Source organism: Lynx canadensis, chromosome C1 (genome assembly GCF_007474595.2).
Source record: "Lynx canadensis isolate LIC74 chromosome C1, mLynCan4.pri.v2, whole genome shotgun sequence".
Taxonomy (NCBI): domain Eukaryota; kingdom Metazoa; phylum Chordata; class Mammalia; order Carnivora; family Felidae; genus Lynx; species Lynx canadensis.
Window position 1 is genome coordinate 82,783,293 of NC_044310.1, and position 18,444 is coordinate 82,801,736.

The 18,444-nt window shown below is 33.1% G+C and overlaps 1 protein-coding gene across 1 annotated transcript in view; it reads right to left on the reverse strand.

Moving 5' to 3' along the window:
- The window catches only part of DPYD (dihydropyrimidine dehydrogenase), an 863,978-nt gene that overhangs the window by 584,788 nt on the left and 260,746 nt on the right, over window positions 1-18,444 (reverse strand). Inside the window, 4 exon segments of the mRNA XM_030327163.1 lie at window positions 5,861-5,942; window positions 14,665-14,767; window positions 14,770-14,821; window positions 14,823-14,861. Of these exon segments, the coding sequence (XP_030183023.1) occupies window positions 5,861-5,942; window positions 14,665-14,767; window positions 14,770-14,821; window positions 14,823-14,861 (276 nt within the window).

Here is an 18,444-nt window from a genome sequence, read left to right on the forward strand (position 1 = left end):
CAGGCACCAGGACTCTTCTCTGTCTGTGCTGGGAACTCCAGTCAAATTTCCCTTTTCTAAAAGCCTTAGACTCCCAAACATTTGTTATCCAATCAATAATTAACTCTGTAAGAAAGAACAAGGAGAAGGACTCTGACAAAAAAAAGGTTAAAATTTTGTTTATGTTATGCATTGGGAAATTGGGCTCAGAGATATAACACATAACTAAAACTAGTTATTACGAGACAACTACAAACATCAAAAACATTCCTATGGCTGATAAACTATGAAATCCTAACATTATTTGTTAAATAGATATGATGCTAGAACAAAAATCACATGGTGAGCATTTTGCTTGTTTTTGTTCCTTTAGTCCTCTGTACTTTTGTATATGTAATATTTTTTCATCTTGATTTTCTTAATATGAATTACAGCACATATTGTACCTTACTCTAGTGGCTTTAGTAATTTAGGACTAAGTACTCAAGCTTCTTAGTTAAAATCAGAAGAAAATTTACTCCACTACAAGCTCAGCATAAGAATTATTACTATTCCAATATATGGGCTAAATATAAGCCATGAGCCAAAGTTCCATCTAATATCCCCTTTGGGACTTCATGAAACTTTCTTTACATCTATAATACATCTTCATATATAATAATATTTGTAGGGGCGCCTGGGTGGCGCAGTCGGTTAAGCGTCCGACTTCAGCCAGGTCACGATCTCACGGTCCGTGGGTTCGAGCCCCGCGTCGGGCTCTGGGCTGATGGCCCAGAGCCTGGAGCCTGTTTCCGATTCTGTGTCTCCCTCTCTCTCTGCCCCTCCCCCGTTCATGCTCTGTCTCGCTCTGTCCCAAAATAAAAAAAAAAAAAAAAAAAAAGAATAAAATCCAAAAAATAAATAAAAAACGTTGAAAAAATTTAAAAAAAAATTATAAAATAATATTTGTAATGTAAATAGGTTTACAACTTTTTTCTGGAGTGGAACTCTTTCTTCAAATGAAATATATGATACCCATTATTAAAAAATACAGATTACAACAAACACGCTCTTAACATTTCTGATAGAATATTTGGCTAAATAGATAAAATATTTCCAGAATCCCTAAGACAGGAGATCAGATAGAGGAATTTAAAAATATTTAGCTTTCTTCAGACACAAAAACTATTTTGTCAGCTATTAATGAATATTTCTCTCCTCCAGTAGTGTTACGATATGTTTTTATATTAGTTTTCCAATAACATTCTATAATAATGGAAATGCTTCAAATAACTATAATAAAAAAGAAGATGATGTAGAGAGGTTATCAAAAATGAGATCTTAGGTATTTTTACTCAAATTATGAAGCAGAAGACATGCTTAATAATTACAAGTTAAGTTTAATAAATAAAGAATTCTATCAAAATATTTTGAGAAATAGCATATAAAGATATTTAGAAAATATAAGATTTCATGCAGATTTACATTTTTGCTTTTAAAAATGAAGTCATTAGAAATATTATGAAGACTGAAACAAAAATATTTATATCCACCTAATCTCAACTGCAAAACAAAGAGTATTTAAAAAGTTAGTGACATTGACACAAATATCATGAGACTTTGTTAAAGTCTCCCAAGGGTTAAAAATTTGCTGTGGTCTAAGTAAATTTCTTATTCTAAAATAAAGAGATTTTTTTATTAACTTGTCTTATTTATTTTTTAAAATTTACATCCAAATTAGTTAGCATATAGTGCAACAATGATTTCAGGAGTAGATTCCTTAGTGCCCTTACCCATTTAGCCCATCCCCACCCCCACAACTAAAAACAGACGAACAGGGAAGGGAAATAAAATAAAGAGATTTTATAAAAATATAACAGCTAAAAGGCTACTTCTTCTTTTAAAAAAATTTTTTTAAATGTGTATTTATTTTTGAGACAGGGAGAGAGAGACACAAGCAGGAGCAGCGGAGGGGCAGAGAGAAGGAGACACTGAATCCAAAGCAAGGTCCAAGCTCTGAGCTGTTAGCATAAAGCCTGATGCAGGGCTCGAACTCATGAACTGTGAGATCATGACCTGAGCCGAAGTAGGACACTTAACCAACTGACCCCCTGGGCACCCCTAAAAGGCTACTTCTTCTAAGGAATGAATAATTTTATTATAATAGAAGGATCCTTTGAAGTGAAATCAACTGAATACATTTAAGAAATTAAAAACTGTATATTCTGCTGATAAGTAAAGTGAAAAACAAAACCTTGAATTCTATCACAAGAACATGAGCAAATAAAATATTATCCTAAACAATTCTATGAAAAGGAAAAACAATCAAAACTATAACTACTGAAGAAAAATAACACTAATAATACTAATGTAAACGTACAGATTCTGACAAGAGTTTATTCAAACAGAAATTAATAATTTAAAATGGTTTCAGTATTAATCCTAGAAAAAAGAAAAGTATACAACTCAAGACATTAAAAAGAATAATAAGTATAAGATAGCATGAGGAAAGAATAAAGTCAGCAATTAGATAATAAGAAAATATAAAACTAAGAGCTGGTTCCTGTAAAGAATACATTAACTGGAAAACCACTACCCACTTTTATCAATAAAAAAGTTAAGAAAATACAATGTATAATCCCAGGTACAGATGAGATATTTTTTATTGTATAGGGGATAACATGTTTAAATGTATGGTAATTAATTCAAAAGTCTCAATGAAATAAATTTTTCTAGGAAAATATATATTGGCCAAATTGACAGAGAATGAAATAGGTGAAAAGACTGATAACTATTAAAAAAAAAAAAAGCCAAAGTTCTATCTCTCATAAAAAGGCTTGAGGTCAGAATGGTAAAATTTTCAAATTCAGTAAAATACTTGTCTCAAGACAATACTCTCAGCAACAAGAAAATAATGAAATGCTAGGAAATTTATTTTTATAAGCCTAACATAACTCTATTACCAAAAACTCACAAAGATAACAAACACAAATAAGTAAAGCAAAACATAAACAGGCTTTCAGTACATTTGAAACTCTGCAAGGACAGCAACGGTATTTGACTATTCCCTGCTCTATTTCCAGTTTTAGTGTTGATTACATAAATAAATGCAGGAAAAAGGAAAAAGACTAACAGAGCAAATGTAGATGTACACATATAATAAAACAATGCAAAACTGGATATCATCCAGATTTATAAAGGTTTATATAATTCAATATGTTAACTGAGCATAAGTTTTTTAAAGGGGCATTTTGAAAATTTAACACACCCCCCCATTAAAATAAAAAAAATAACATTTTTATATTCTAAATCTAGAAAAATGTGCTCAATATGATTAAAAATGTTATATCAAAGATAAAAAACAATGCCATGTATTATCACTCTTTTATAACATACTAGAGATTCCAGCCAATGAAACAGTGGAAGAAAAATATATAATGTATAAATAGAGAGCAGACAAAAATTCTCTTTATTTTCTTGTGACAATGTCTGGCTGCAAAATTTTTTAAATTGAAATTTTTTCAATTTAAAATTAGAAGAACCAATCTATCAAGCTATTTGATATAAAATAAATTAAAATTATTCAACAGGAAATTGAACTAAGAATGTAGTTGGGAGTAAAGATGAATTAAACTTAGTTTTGGGTATGATGAGTATGCTATTTGGATGATAGATGTATTCATTAAACTACTAAGAATATAGGTGTGGAGTTTGAAGGGATGGTTCTAGACTAGTATTTATCATACTACTTGGCAAAAGTAAATTCTCAATAATTATTTGTTGAATAAATGAAACAAATCTATTAGAAAAAAAAAGAAAAATGAATAATAACCAAGATAATGCTAGATCATGAAAGCTAAAAATACATACATACATACACATCATACACACAGACACACAACGTACATGAGTGCTGCATAGGAGTTCAAACAGTATGAACTTAGAGCAAAATTCATTTCATTGCCAGGAAATTATTGTTGACTTTAAAATATAAAATGTTAGTTGAGAAGTACAAACAGAAGGCAGGTTAATAAGAATCTGGTGAGGAGAAAAAAGAGGCAAGTGTAGAGCACTTTTTAAAAATGTATCCTCTTATGGCTAAAGTTGATAAGCTAGAAAAGTTGCAAGCATCCTATCAGTGGATATAAGTCCTGAAAGCTGAAAAAGAATCTCATTGCTGTGTCTTCTCAGAATTATACATACAATTTACTGTTTACAAAGAAAGTTTGAATATTTGAAATGTCTCATTTTAAAACAACCTGAGAGGTGGACAAGACAGTATTAACTTCTTGTTTCATTTAGGCTTTAATTTTTTATTGATAATATAATAAAGTCACAGAGTTTAAAATTCGAACCTACAAAATGGTAATAAATACTTCCCATACCTTTCCAAAGCAACCTTACGCTATCAGAATCTTCTATTTTTCCAGAGATATCCTCTGTATAGATGGCCTGATAAGTTTGTATCTTACACAAATGGTAGTACCCTTTTACCTTTCAACAGATATTGACCAAATCTAGGGATGTTAATTGACTTTGTCAAAGTTATCTGACTATAAAAGTAGAAAGTTGCAGGACTATTGCTAAAACTATATTTTTCTGGCACTCAGTACATTCACTGCTACTATGTCCTTGATGGGTTTCCTAATGAGAGTAATGGGTATGCTCTAATTTATGCAATATATCTGGTACTGCAAACACTGAATGGAATTTTGCAATTACTTATAAGATAAATTTAGAAGTGCTTTAAATTAATTTCTGATTCATCTTCAATTGCTACTAACACCTAATATATTAGTTTACACCTGATACATTAGTTTGAAGTCCCAATAATAATATTTTCCTTATTTAATGAGAATTAGCTAAGAGTCTGTATTCAGAATGAAAGACATTTAAAGAACTATTCAGAATACTTTTTAAAAAACAATAATCATCTTTAAATGATCTATTTTGAACAACACTAGTTTTGAACGCTGAGCTTTCATAAAGTTGTGCACATCTGTTATGTGTACTTGCTATAAGATTTCTTGTTCAGATTATGTATAAATGCTTTCTGCCAAAAAAGTGTAAAAGCACAAAATATTGTTTTGAGTATTTCCCCTTTTGATTACTTTAATTTTATTTCTAAATGCAAGAGCTACAAATAGTTCTTAATCATTTTTCAAAATATCTTTTGCATGCACTTACAGAATGTTTTATGTAAATCTCAATACTTTATTAATATATTGTGTACATCTATTATGTAAAATTAATAGTTTGAAACAAAAAATAGCAATATGTTCCAGTGAAGAGCCAGAATATAATACTCCTAATTAATAGAAAAGAATAGGAATATCTAAAGCCAAATTCTGAAAGTACAAATATGTTAACTTTTGACCATCTTTAAAGAACAAGGTTTATCTCACAAATTAATGAAAAATACAAAGCTGTTGCTTTCTACACCACTGATTTACTGCTTATGATAAGAGAGGATTATCACATTAACACTACTGACACGATGCATATAATAAAAAATAAACCTCTGTAAGATTATGTTCCAAATTGTGAAATACAAATGTTTCAGAGTGCACACAACTTGCATGAAAAAAATGTGATTAAAGAAACCAAATCCTTCTATTAGCTGCAGTGAACCCCTAAAGCAATTTAGGAATTTGTTTCTTACAGACAATTAATCACATGCAGGCGTGCCAGATGAGAACTATTGATTGCCCTTTCCAGGCTAGTGGCATTCAGACAGTAGACAGACAAATGCCCTAAGCAAGGAGAAGCATCTTTCTGCTTCTGCCTGGTGTAGCTTTTAATTGTTCTTTCCTAAAATGTGTGACATTTTGCTGTTAATCTTTAGTGTAGAGCTTACTCCTTACTCTTTGAGCAATACACATGTGTTATGTTTTTCATTTACCTTTACACCAAGGTCCTTCATAAGCTCAATCTCAAAATGCACTGCATCATATGGTAGCCGGAACTGAGGGATTTCAGAAGTACTGGAAAAAAAAAAAAAAAGAAGAAGAAGCATTTGTGGAAAAATTATTAATCTTTAAAAAATGCAACATGTCTATATTGATCAGTATTAAAGGAATAAGCACCTTTTCTAAGAGTTTTCATATTATATGGGTGTGAGAACATCCAACTTTTACATGTATGATACAATATTAAATGGATAGCAGTAGAAATAGTTGCAAGTGGTGTGAAAAAAATATACACATTGGAAAACAAATAGATAATTGGTTAAAAGCAATTCCAACACTTTTAAGTTTGTTAGAGTACTTAGCTGAATTATCTAACAATCCAATGAATTCCTAAGGAAAAAAAAATCTTAAGGGGAACCTGGGTGGCTCAGTCAGTTAAGCTTCCAAGTTCAGCTCAGGTCATGATCTTGCTATTAGTTTGAGCCCTGTGTTGGGCTCTGCGCTGAGAGTTCAGAGCCTGGAGCCTGCTTCAGAGTCTGTGTATCCCTCTCTCTCTACCCTTCCTGTATTCGTGTTCTGTGTCTCTCTCTCAAAAATAAATAAACATTAAGAGAGTATTTTTAAAAAAGAAAAAAGTCTTAAAAACACGAAAATTAAAACTATTTTTAGTATTTAATATATATATATATATATTCCACAAATATACCACTAGCTTGTTCAAATTCAAATCTGTAACTTTGAATTACTATGCTGTTTAGAATATTATTGGGTTGGTTCCAGATGATCTATAGAATATTTTTTATAGTAAAACAATCTTCTATGAAAGCAGTAAGTATCCCAAAAGGATAGAGTCATTAAAAAGTAATCCTATTTAATATGAGTGCTCACTATTTGCACTTAAAAAACAAAAATGAGCACTAAAATATAATAATTTAAATAGTATAATAGTTTATGGAGTATCAAAGGTAAGGACAAATAAGTCTTCAATGTTTTATAGCAATAAAAAGGCTATAAACATTCATGAATATATACTAATTCATTTATTCAGTTATCTATTTATTCAATAAGCATTTACAAAGTACCAGACACAGCATTAGCTGCAGTGATTTGATGGTGAATTTTACCAAATTCCCATTTTCAGTATATTCTCATTCTGGTGGGGGAAGGTTACATACACAGATAATTACAATAGAATGTAGTACATGCAATGAATGAGGTATATCCAGGCATTATAGCAATATATTTATAAAATAAATAAATAATAGTTGAAGATGAACCTACTGGATCATTCAATACCAAGTCTTTCAAAGTGCACACACAGATTTTTCATTCTTTGGAGACTTAAGAACATAACTATTCAATTAATTTCCATACATAAAACAATTAGCAAGATACGCTCAGTGCTATAGAAAATGCAAAGTTAAACAGTATAAATTAATGCCCTATATACAGGGGCTTTCCATCTAGTTAGGACATAAGATTATACGTGAGAGTAAATTTGGGCCTAAGTCAGAGAAAAATCACTTAACCTGACTTGTGGACTCTAGCCATATACCTGGGAAGTCATCATAATACTCTGCACCACGGAGGGCCCTTGGAGGGTATTAGAATATTCCACCCCCCAAAAAAAATGTCACTTTGGTATAAGGATTACTTTGAGCAGAAGGCAACTGAGAAGAAAGGAGATATGAGAAAAGCTCTCTGCCCCCCTAATATCTGCCTAAAAGCAGGACATAAATTTACAAAGGTGTATCTCTATTTCCCTACCAGTAAGGGCAGAACTCTTAATCACCAGGAGATAATTCTAGACCCTTTTTAGCCCCAAAACAGGCTAATAAGACTAAAAAGAATCTACATTACAAACCTTACTAAATAACCCTTATATTCCATGAATTTTCCTCATATATCTACCTTCCCACCCCTAGAAAGTTTGTTGCCTCTAAAAGCCTAAAGCCTTTTCCTTTGTCTTGCCATCTCGCAAATTTATTGTTCTTCGTTAAGAAGCTATATAAACCTCAAGTTCTATCTTTTTGATAGAACCTCAAGTTCTATCATCACTATGTTCTTCTATTTGTATGAATGATACATGTATTAGTGAACTGTTTTTCTTATTAATCTGTCTTTTGTCTGCTTATTTCACAGGCCCCGCCAAAGAACCCAAAAGGGTTGGGTATATTTTTTCCTACTCTATGGCCCGAAAGGCTACACAGATTCTTAAATATTAAGAATTGTATGTGGACACAGACACCTAGCCTTGATATGCTTGGGGCTCTGTGTGAGAGAAACTGGAAATGGACTAAAGTTGGGTCTGATGAAGTTTCTCAAAAGGCTGGACAAGAGAACAAAACAATGAGCTGTGAATAACGAACTCCAGCCAAATAAACCAACCATAGCAAGGCAACATCCAGATACATTGTGAGGCATAGTACCTTCCTTGACTAAGCCCTAACCTAAAATTTTTATGGTATTTCAGTAAGTTTATGGTACAAAAGAAGAAAAACTTATGCTAGTGAAGGCAAATGGTTGTTATTTAAGAAATAGCTCTGAAAGAAAGGCTACAACTTTTCTGTTGATCACAAAGAAAGAAAGGATGACATTACCCAACCCAGCAGGAGGAAACACAAGCAAAAAAATATATAACTTTGAAAGCTGAAGTAGGCATTGGAGTAAATGGAATGCCAGGCTGCTGTGGCTTCAGCAACTTTGGTTAGATCCTCATACTGCCCTGAAAGCATTGTAGCCAATATTTACCACAGTGCTTAGCAAAAGCATTAAGCAAATAACTGTGTAGGATATCTCCAAGGATATCCTACAGGAAGTAAGTGGAAGGTGAGATACTAAAAAAAGTTGGTTAGATTTGGTTATTAACGAGTAGACAGGGGATAGGGAGGTGATTATGGATAGTTATAAATGTGACATATTTATATACACCAATGGATGAGATCAGCAGACATGTGGGAGATATATACACATACACAGTACAATGTGACAAATGTAAAATATCACTGTGAACAAGAGTGTTTCAAAAGAGGGGAGGCTTATTGTGGGATGAGATAATCAGGTAGATGAAATGTGACAAATGATCAGCTTTCAGTTAAGTGAAGAAGAGGGAAGGCATCAGAGGACAAAGAAAATGGCAAGGAGGAGGAACAGAAAGGGGAGGAGGAAAAAAGTACACATGCTGTGATCAGGGAATGACAATGGAGCAGAGGGGTTTCAGGAGGCTTTAGCAGAAACACCACAGCCCTGTAGTCAGGTATTTTGAGTATTAGATGAATTCCTCCTTGTTTCGGAGCTTTAAATGTCATCTACATGTAATGAATCTCATATTCTTATCCTCAGACCATAATTCCAGCCTTTTATGTTCACTTGAATGTCTAACAGGTATCTCAGGTTCATCAGGCCGCAAATTAAACTTTGGGTCTTCCACCCCAACACTGGATCTCAGACAACTCCATTTTATGAGTTGCTCAAGCCCCAAATTCCATCATCTCTATTCCCTAGCCCAGGTGCAGGCCATAAGGGGGTGCAATGATTTAGACTAAACAGTTATAATACTGATTAAAATAAACCTGCTTTGTATTTTTTTTTTTAAATTTTTTTAATGTTCATTTATTTTTGACAGAGAGAGACAGAGCATGAGCAGGGGAGGGGCAGAGAGAGAGGGAGACACAGAATCTGAAGCAGGCTCCAGGCTCTGAGCTGTCAGCACAGAGCCCGACGCGGGGCTCGAACTCACAGAATGTGAGATCATGACCTGAGCCAAAGTCGGATGCTTAACCGACTGAGACACCCAGGCACCCCAAAATAAACCTGCTTTGTATTTTCACCTTGAGCTGCTTTCAACAGTGTCATTGATATCCTAAACACTGTCTCCCTGTCCCTACCCCCCCCAAATCTCTGGTAGATCTAAATTCTAACTAATTGCTATGGTTGCTGTAGAGTTCTAGTAATATGTGAATAAGCTTTAAATTGCCCCATTTTTATTACCCATTCTTAGTAAACATTGAGTTCTATAAGGAGTTAATGTGAGAAATCCCAGTTAAACAGTGGCCACTGGCACATACTGATTTAGCTGAAAGCATTCCTTGTTCCAACTACCACAGGCAGCATGTGTCTCCACCCCTTACTAGGACATACGCTAATGTTTAAACAGTCGGTTTGGAACTGATAAAATGATAGCACATGAAGCAATATGATTTACATCAACTCTAATTTTGGGCAATTATGAGGCTTTTGTGCTTCAAATTAAAATAGTGAGGGGCGCCTGGGTGGTTCAGTCAGTTAAGTGACCGACTTCAGCTCACGTCATGATCTTGTGGTTTGTGTGTTCCAGCCCTGTGTTGGACTCTGTGCTGACAGCTCAGAGCCTGGAGCCTGCTTCAGATTCTGTGTTCTCCCTCTCTCTCTGCTCCTTCTCCGCTCATGCTCTCTCTCAAAAATAAACAAACATTGGAAATAAAATTTTTTAATTAAAAAAAATAGTGAAACAGTGTGAGCTATATCTTTAATATTGAAATTACTTCAATTGTTAATGTTTTTATAGGAATGAATCAAAATAGTTTTTATTAATATTATGATTTTTATTGAAAATTACTTTATTGCATAGATTAGAGAATAAGTATATTAAAAAAAAATCTACTCCAGGCATTAAATATGCTACCATACCACTAAACTGCCAGTTAAAAAACAAACAAACCTTAATGCATTTATCATCACCTGACATATTCTATATTTGGTTTATTGTTGTTTATTGTCTGCCTTCCCATTACTAGAGTGTAATAATCCCCATGAGAAGAGGTACTTTGTTCTGTCCACTTCTGAGCTCTAGTGCCTGAGATTATGACCAGCACATAGGAGATCAATAGATATTGAAGGGAAGAAGGAAGAGAGGAAGGAAAGAGAGAGAGGGAGGGAGTGAGAGAGGGAGGAAAGGTAACATCACGTCATGGCTTTCAATACCAAGCCAGAATCATTGTCTCAGATTATGGGGAGCTACTGAGAGATTAAAAGTAGAAGGGTGACATAACCAGTTTTGGAAACTGTTAGAAAAATGAATTTGAATAAGACAAATCAGGAAGCAAAGAGATCCATTTGGAGGCTATACAGGTACAGCAAGTGAGATGTTAGGGGCATAGAGGTGGAGAGGTGAGAGGATATTTTAAAAGTATTCACAAAATACAAGTTGCCAGGACACTGAAGAATAGCGCAGATAATTCCCATTTGTTTTGGTGATGCCCTCCACTGAGGGACCAAACTCAGGAAGAGGCGTAATATTGATTGGTCTGGTGACATTTATAAGAGATGTCCAGGATTTGAATGTATGACCAGGACAGAGAGAGAGGTTAGGACAAGTACAGATTTTAAAATAATTTTCCTGTAAGTGGTAACTGACCATGAGAGTAAATGAGATCACTGGCAAGACCACATGGTAAGACAGGGGATAAAAGAAAGGAAGACAGAATTTGATTGAAAGGATTATTTCCTAAGTTTGTTGTGCTTAAGAAAACAAACTTTTGGGGCGCCTGGGTGGCTCAGTCGGTTAAGCGTCCGACTTCAGCCAGGTCACGATCTCGCGGTCCGTGAGTTCGAGCCCCGCGTCGGGCTCTGGGCTGATGGCTCAGAGCCTGGAGCCTGCTTCCGATTCTGTGTCTCCCTCTCTCTCTGCCCCTCCCCCATTCATGCTCTGTCTCTCTCTGTCCCAAAAATAAATAAACGTTGAAAAAAAAAAAAAAAAAAGAAAACAAACTTTTATTCCTCCACTTGTACTCTTTTAACCATCTAAAGTGTTGACAGAAATTTTCCTTATGGGAACCATAAATTCTTGGGGCGCCTGGGTGGCTCAGCCGGTTGAGTGTCCAACTTCGGCTCAGGTCATGATCTTACAGCTCGTGAGTTCAAGCCCCGCATCGGCTCTGGTGCTGACAGCTGGGAACCTGGAGCCTGCTTCAGATTCTGTGTCTCCCTCTCTCTCTGTCCCTAATCCACTCGCATTCTGTCTCTCTCTCAAAAATAAATAAACATTAAAAAAAAATTTTTTAATAAATTCTTTAGTACCATCAGTGGAGTATCAGAAACCTAAACAAACAAACACAATCGTTCTTCTATGTTCATGCTGCTTTCAAGTAAATGGAATTTACCTATAACAACTCCCACTCTTTTCATAATACTATTATTATGATAAAGGTACCACACTGTAAATTTGTGTTACATCACACTTGTACTCAAAATAATTCCTATTGCTATAACCATTTCACCTAAACCCCATTTTTCTTTATTGTCAATCAATATGAAATGCAACAAACGTGGTGAAAATGTGTGAAATAACTAAAATAAACCATTGCTCTGGCTATACTACCTAGCAAAAATGTTAGAATTCATGTGTACTAATTTTTAAAGGGAAAAGACAAAATCAAAAGGATACACATGCATGCACATTTACAGTCTGTTAATACCGTCTTTATTTATCTTTGTTACCATAATATGAAGCCCTTTAACCTTTTTAAACTCAAGTCCTGAAAAAAGAAACCACAAGGAGAGGAAAGCAAAACTACTGATTATTTAATATTGTTGCCACATCAAAAAAAAAAAAAATCAATCAATTGTGTTCAATGGAATAGGGATTAAGTCCTTGCTATCTTTCACCAACTCTAGTGATTTTTTTTAAAAGTGGTTGTGATACTAATTCACCAGGGATAAAAGAATCTGTTTGGATGCAAAGGAGAAGGAAAGATAAAACTTGACACCATCTCTTTAAGCAATTGATTTCAAATACAAAGCTAATTTAATCTTTTTAGCCACTTTGAAGGTATAAGGGAATGAGAGGCATCTGTAAATGAAAAAATAAATTAACAGGAAAGGGTTGTGGTTGTAATGCTGGCTAAATTCCAATGTCAGTTTTTATAATCCTGTAACAGTGGCACATAATGCCTCTTCCATGGGATGGTCCAAATAAGACTGATTAAACATTTTATATTGTCCCTAGATACTGGGAACATTCAAAGGCAAAGGAAATAAAATAAATCAAAAAACAATTAAAAAAAAACAAAGATCATTAATCCAGGAGAATCTGTCCCATTAGAAAATGTTCAGCAAATATGTAAAAGCACAAGTTTAGTGTTAGTTTATATGATTTAGAAATTCCTACTCTGCATTTGAGTTACAAAGAGATGGAGATGCTAGCTACCATAATAATATACCAAAACTGCCGACACAGAATAATTCACAAACCAGGCCTGTTCCATGTGAAATGCAATTAAGGGGCAAAAAGATTTTTCCTAGCCTATTAGGGTATACAACAATTAAGTTCATATTTTTTAAATTAGCTCACATATTCATTGATGTGTATAATTGAAAAAAAATGTACAATGCTTATACATATGTTGCTAATAGATTATGTTTTTTCCTAATTAATAAAGCTGTGGTAAAACACCATTAAAAAGATAGTCTAAATCATTCCAGCAAAATAATATATTAGGTATTTTACATTCCAGGAGTAAATAAAAAACTTTACAAACTATGTGTAATCCCTTAAAACTCATAGTGGTGAAACATCAATACAGAAAAAATAATTATTTCTTGACAATCAGGTTATTTTTTTCTTCAGTTTATGCTTCATATCCTCTTTAATAGGTTTTCCTATTATATGATACCTTGGCTTGATGATTCAGTCAAATAGTTTTATATTAATGCAAGCTTATTTTGGGTTCATATAGTCATTTGACCAATATGAAATTTTACAATTATTGACATATTTATAGGTGCCATAAAATATAAAAAAACATAAGCACAAATTTTAGTCATAATTTGATTAAATGTATTCTGTGATTATTAAATATGATAAATTTACTTTAACAGTAGCTATTAAGTAGCTATTAAATTTAAATGTTAATACAACAACAGATATGCCAAATGACAGTATTTTATGTCATAACTTTCTAATGCAAGATGACACATTTATGAAAAATAACAAATTGAGTAATATTAACTTTCCATCAAACTCTTTCTCATTTTTATATCAAATGTTTTAAGTAATTTGCATTTCCTACTTATAATAAATTTTATTTCATTCTAATCACAAATGTAATGTATGTCCACTATAGAGTTCTATCTACTTTAAATGAAGCAAACTTCTCCACCTAATTTCTAAGTGTGCTTTGAATATCTGAAAGTCATTGATACAAAGTAAATATTTTCCCATTTCAATGAATGAATCTTCATGGGAATAAAAGGCTGTGAGTCCTGATTTATAATCACGATGCTGATTAATATTAAATATTAGTAAGGTATTTATGAAATAAAACTGCATATGCGTACATTAAAATGGAACAATTTTAGTAGACTGACATGATTTTAATCAAATGCAAATCTAAAGAGATTTCAAATTAAAATATGTGAGCAGGCAAACATGACTATGTATACAACAAAATGAATTATCCAGGTATTCTACAGACGTACGTTTTTCCCATCTTTAATTTCTATAATTTTCAGACATATCTCCATTAAAGGACAGATTTACAGGGATGAAATAAGTTTTCATATGACAGCTTCTTCTATCCATAAAATATTTTGCTGAGATTTATCTTAAATTCACAGAAACATAGACAGAGAAATTTTTAAATAATACTGCTTAAAGCCAACTAAAGTGAATAATGAAATCAAAATCGAGCATTTGGAAAAAGAACATTTAAAATACCATCTGTGAGCCTGAAGTTCCTATATGATTATGAATCAACAATATTCATATTTTTACCTCATCATTTTTAATACTTTAAACATGAAAAAATGTAGGCATTACCTTAAACCACCAACATATTCTTGTTTTTCAAAGATAGTGATGTCAGAGTAGCCTAATCGAGCCAAAAAGGAAGCACAACTTATACTTGCAGGCCCAGCACCAAAAGAGCAATTTTTGCAGAATAGGCTTCAGGCATTTTTTCGGGGGGAGGCAGGAGAAGGATCTCGAATTTGTGTGATATTCATTGTTTTGAAAACCTATGGAGAAATCAAAATGCCATGGTTAAAAATTATAAACTAACTTTCACAACTTCAGATATGCTTAATGTTTCAAACGCACTAGTGTTTTAAATAAAAACAGGAAGTATATTTTCAGTATTAATACAGTATCATAGAAGTTGTATTGGGTCCAGTAGAATGACATCCTATGCTGACTCTTTCTCAATCTTTGGAATTCCTTTCCTGGTCCACACATCCTATAGGAAGCATTTTGGCTCACTTTCTTTACACCACTTCTAGGCCAAGTTAAGTGCTCCTCCTCTGAATCCTATAGTATTATGTTGCATGCCTCTAACATAATTCCGTACAAATGTACCTATTTATGTGTCATGTTTCCATGTAGTTCAGTAGAACATTTTTGTTCCTTGAGTTAGAGACCATATCCTTTATAAACACACACACATATACCTTACTATGTTAAATGGAATGTTACATGTTGTATGTTTTAGGTATTTTTAAAACATGTTTACCATTGTACTACCAGCATTTAGTACTAATCTGGCACATAGAAAACATTCAGTAAATAATTTGCTGATGCTGCTTTGATTGATAATAGATTAGCCTCTGAAGGATAACTTTTTAAAATATTTTGAAAGCATTAGAGAGCTACCTGAAGCTAACCAGACTAGAGGGGTCAGTCAAGATCTCAAGAGAAAATAGAGAAGAAGAAGAGAGATGACAGTTCAGGAGTTACTTTTACCCTGGGGATAAAACCACCTCATAGCAGAAAGAGGAAAGCTCTGAATCTAGGAGAGGACCACAGCTCAGAAAAGACAGCAAGAGAGACTGTGGGAATATCCTAGGACTAGAGAGATACAGGGTTTGGGGAATGTAAGAGGCCAGAAACCAGAAGCAGAAGAAAGTGAAGAAAATAAGCTTCTTAAACTGCACAGGATAAAAGGCTAAGAATCTACACAGAACATCTCTGCAAAGAAGAGGGGAACTTTCTATACTCTGATGGCCCAGAGGAAATAAAAATGAGTGTAGTAGCAGCTAAAGAAGGAAGATCCCTAGTAAAGAGTCAGCTAGAATTCTTGGAGAGCTCTACTCTACAAGTGGCACAAACCAGACATAGACAAGCAGCCTGAATCAACTCAGGTCTTGTCAATGAGGGTGATTAGTCCTCACTGTATTTGTTTACTAAATGATAGGATAGACCTTCTGTGGAGGGTAATAAGTCAATCACAGCATTTACAAATTTTCATACACACTACCTCGTTTTGGTAAAAATAGGCTAGGCTTGTCAACAACTAATAACTAAAAACTGCCTAGAAATAAGAAAATAGAGATGCATATAATATCCAGGTAAGTGTAGTTATCACAGATTTTAAAATAACCAGAATTAATATGTTAAAAAATACATAATAAGAATGTGAACTTTACCAGGAAACTGGAGTTAAAAAAACAAAGAAAGATGAGAAGAAAAAAAGTGAACATTAAAAAAAAAACAAACTAAACACATGTACTTGACAGCAGATTGAACAGGTGAGCAAAAAGGGCAAGAGGACTAAAGATGGGACTGTAATAACTATCTACACCAGAGCATGGAAAAATAGGAAGGAAAATACAGAAAGAAAACTATAACAACAACAAAAACCAAACATGAAAGAAAAAGGACAACATATACAGAGCTAATATACACATAATTGGGATCAGAGGACATACACATAATTGGGAGAGGACAGAAAATGAGACAGTAGTAATATTTCAAGAGAAATAGACCAAGAACTTCCCCAAAATAATGAAAGACGTGAAAGCAATAAGTTCTAAAAACTTTAAAAAGGTAGAAATAAGGAAACTCATGCAGGTCACAGTAAAATTGCTGTGGACCAAGGGTGAGAAAACAAAGCATTGAAAGCAACAAAAAAAACAAAGACACCGTACTGTCAACAAGCAACAAAAAGGGCTTGAAAGTTTTTCTCTGAAAAGAATTGATGGAAGTCAGAAGACAATAAAATGGTATTTTTTGAACAGTGAAAGAAAATATCTTCTACCAGGAATTCTATTCAGAAGGAAAAATCCTTCAAATGTGAAAGTAACATAAAGAAACTTGCAGGGAATATTTATTGGCAACAATAAAGATTTGCTGAAGAATATTAGATGAAGTTCCTTTAGAAGAAAGCATATCACAGATGGAAACTCTGAATTCAGGAAGGCATAAAGGGCACTGAAAATTATAATATGTGGGTAAATGTAAATGACATTGACTGTTTAAAGTAATAAAGTCACATGGGGTTTATGATAATTGAAAACTGAAATACATGATAAAAAGTATGAGAGATTGAATGAAAGTACACTAGTGTGTAGGAAGTAGTAAAAATATCAATATTTATTAGGCTGCAATTGATTAAGGATGCATATGTACAACTATAGTAACCTACTAAAAGAATACTATTATTAATAGCTAAATTGTTGAAGGGAAAGTAGAATTTTAAAAATATGTTATTAATACAAAAGAAATAAATGAGAGAAAATTCATGTAATAGAAGGGCAGAGTGGGAGAGGAGAAAGCAGAAAACAAGTAGTAAGAAAGTGAATATAAATACATACATATAAATAATTACATTAAATGTAAATAGGTCAAAATTATAATTAAAATATTAAGGTTATATTATACGTATATATATATAATAGATATACATCATAAGCACAAAGACACAAAAAGGTATAGAAGATGAAAAAAGTTATTCTGTGCAAACACTAACCAAAAGAAAGCTGGTATAGGTATATCATTATCTGACATATTAGACTTTAAGGCAAAATGCATTACTAAAGTTAAATAATAATAAAAAGTCAATCGGCCAGCCAGAGTTTTCAATACTAAATCCATAGGTACCTGATAACAACTTCAGAACGTGTATGTTAAATAACTGAAATTAAAATAAAAAACTTTTAAAAATAACAAAATTTACTAGCATTTATAAGCTAACATTGCATGCTAACAAAGTTTAGAAGCAGAAAACATGATTTTTTTTAAAGAATCATTTATTGCTGATATCTTAAACAGAATATAGTCTAATGTGATTACCTAGGCCAAAAAGTTTATAATTTGAAGTTCAGCTGTCATAAACAGAATAGAATTTTGAAATGTCTTTCTTGTCTCACCCAGAAGCAAGAGATAGTTTAGTTTTGAGACACTGAATATATGCAACACAAGTTTTACCCAATGGTATGCAAATAAAGTAGTAATTATCCAATAATATACAATAATATCAAATTTCACCTAAGGACATTTTAATCATTTTTCAATTAACCTTTAAGTGTTTAAACCAAATAAATGTATCTATTGAAACTGTGCCAGTGCCCAACAAAGAGTTGGAAGCTCTTAGGGGGTTTGAAGAAATGAAAGCAACCATATTCCTCAATACATAGAACACCAAAGACGTACAAGAATGCGAATCATTAGCCTCTGAACTAGGCACCCCAGGCTCTGCAGCTCATGAACTAGTTAATACATACTCAATATCCTACCTTGCTCAATACACTAATTTATGAATTAATATTATTCTGTTTCCTGCTTTTTTTTATTATAATTGTTTATTGCACTGATTTTCTCCCTTGG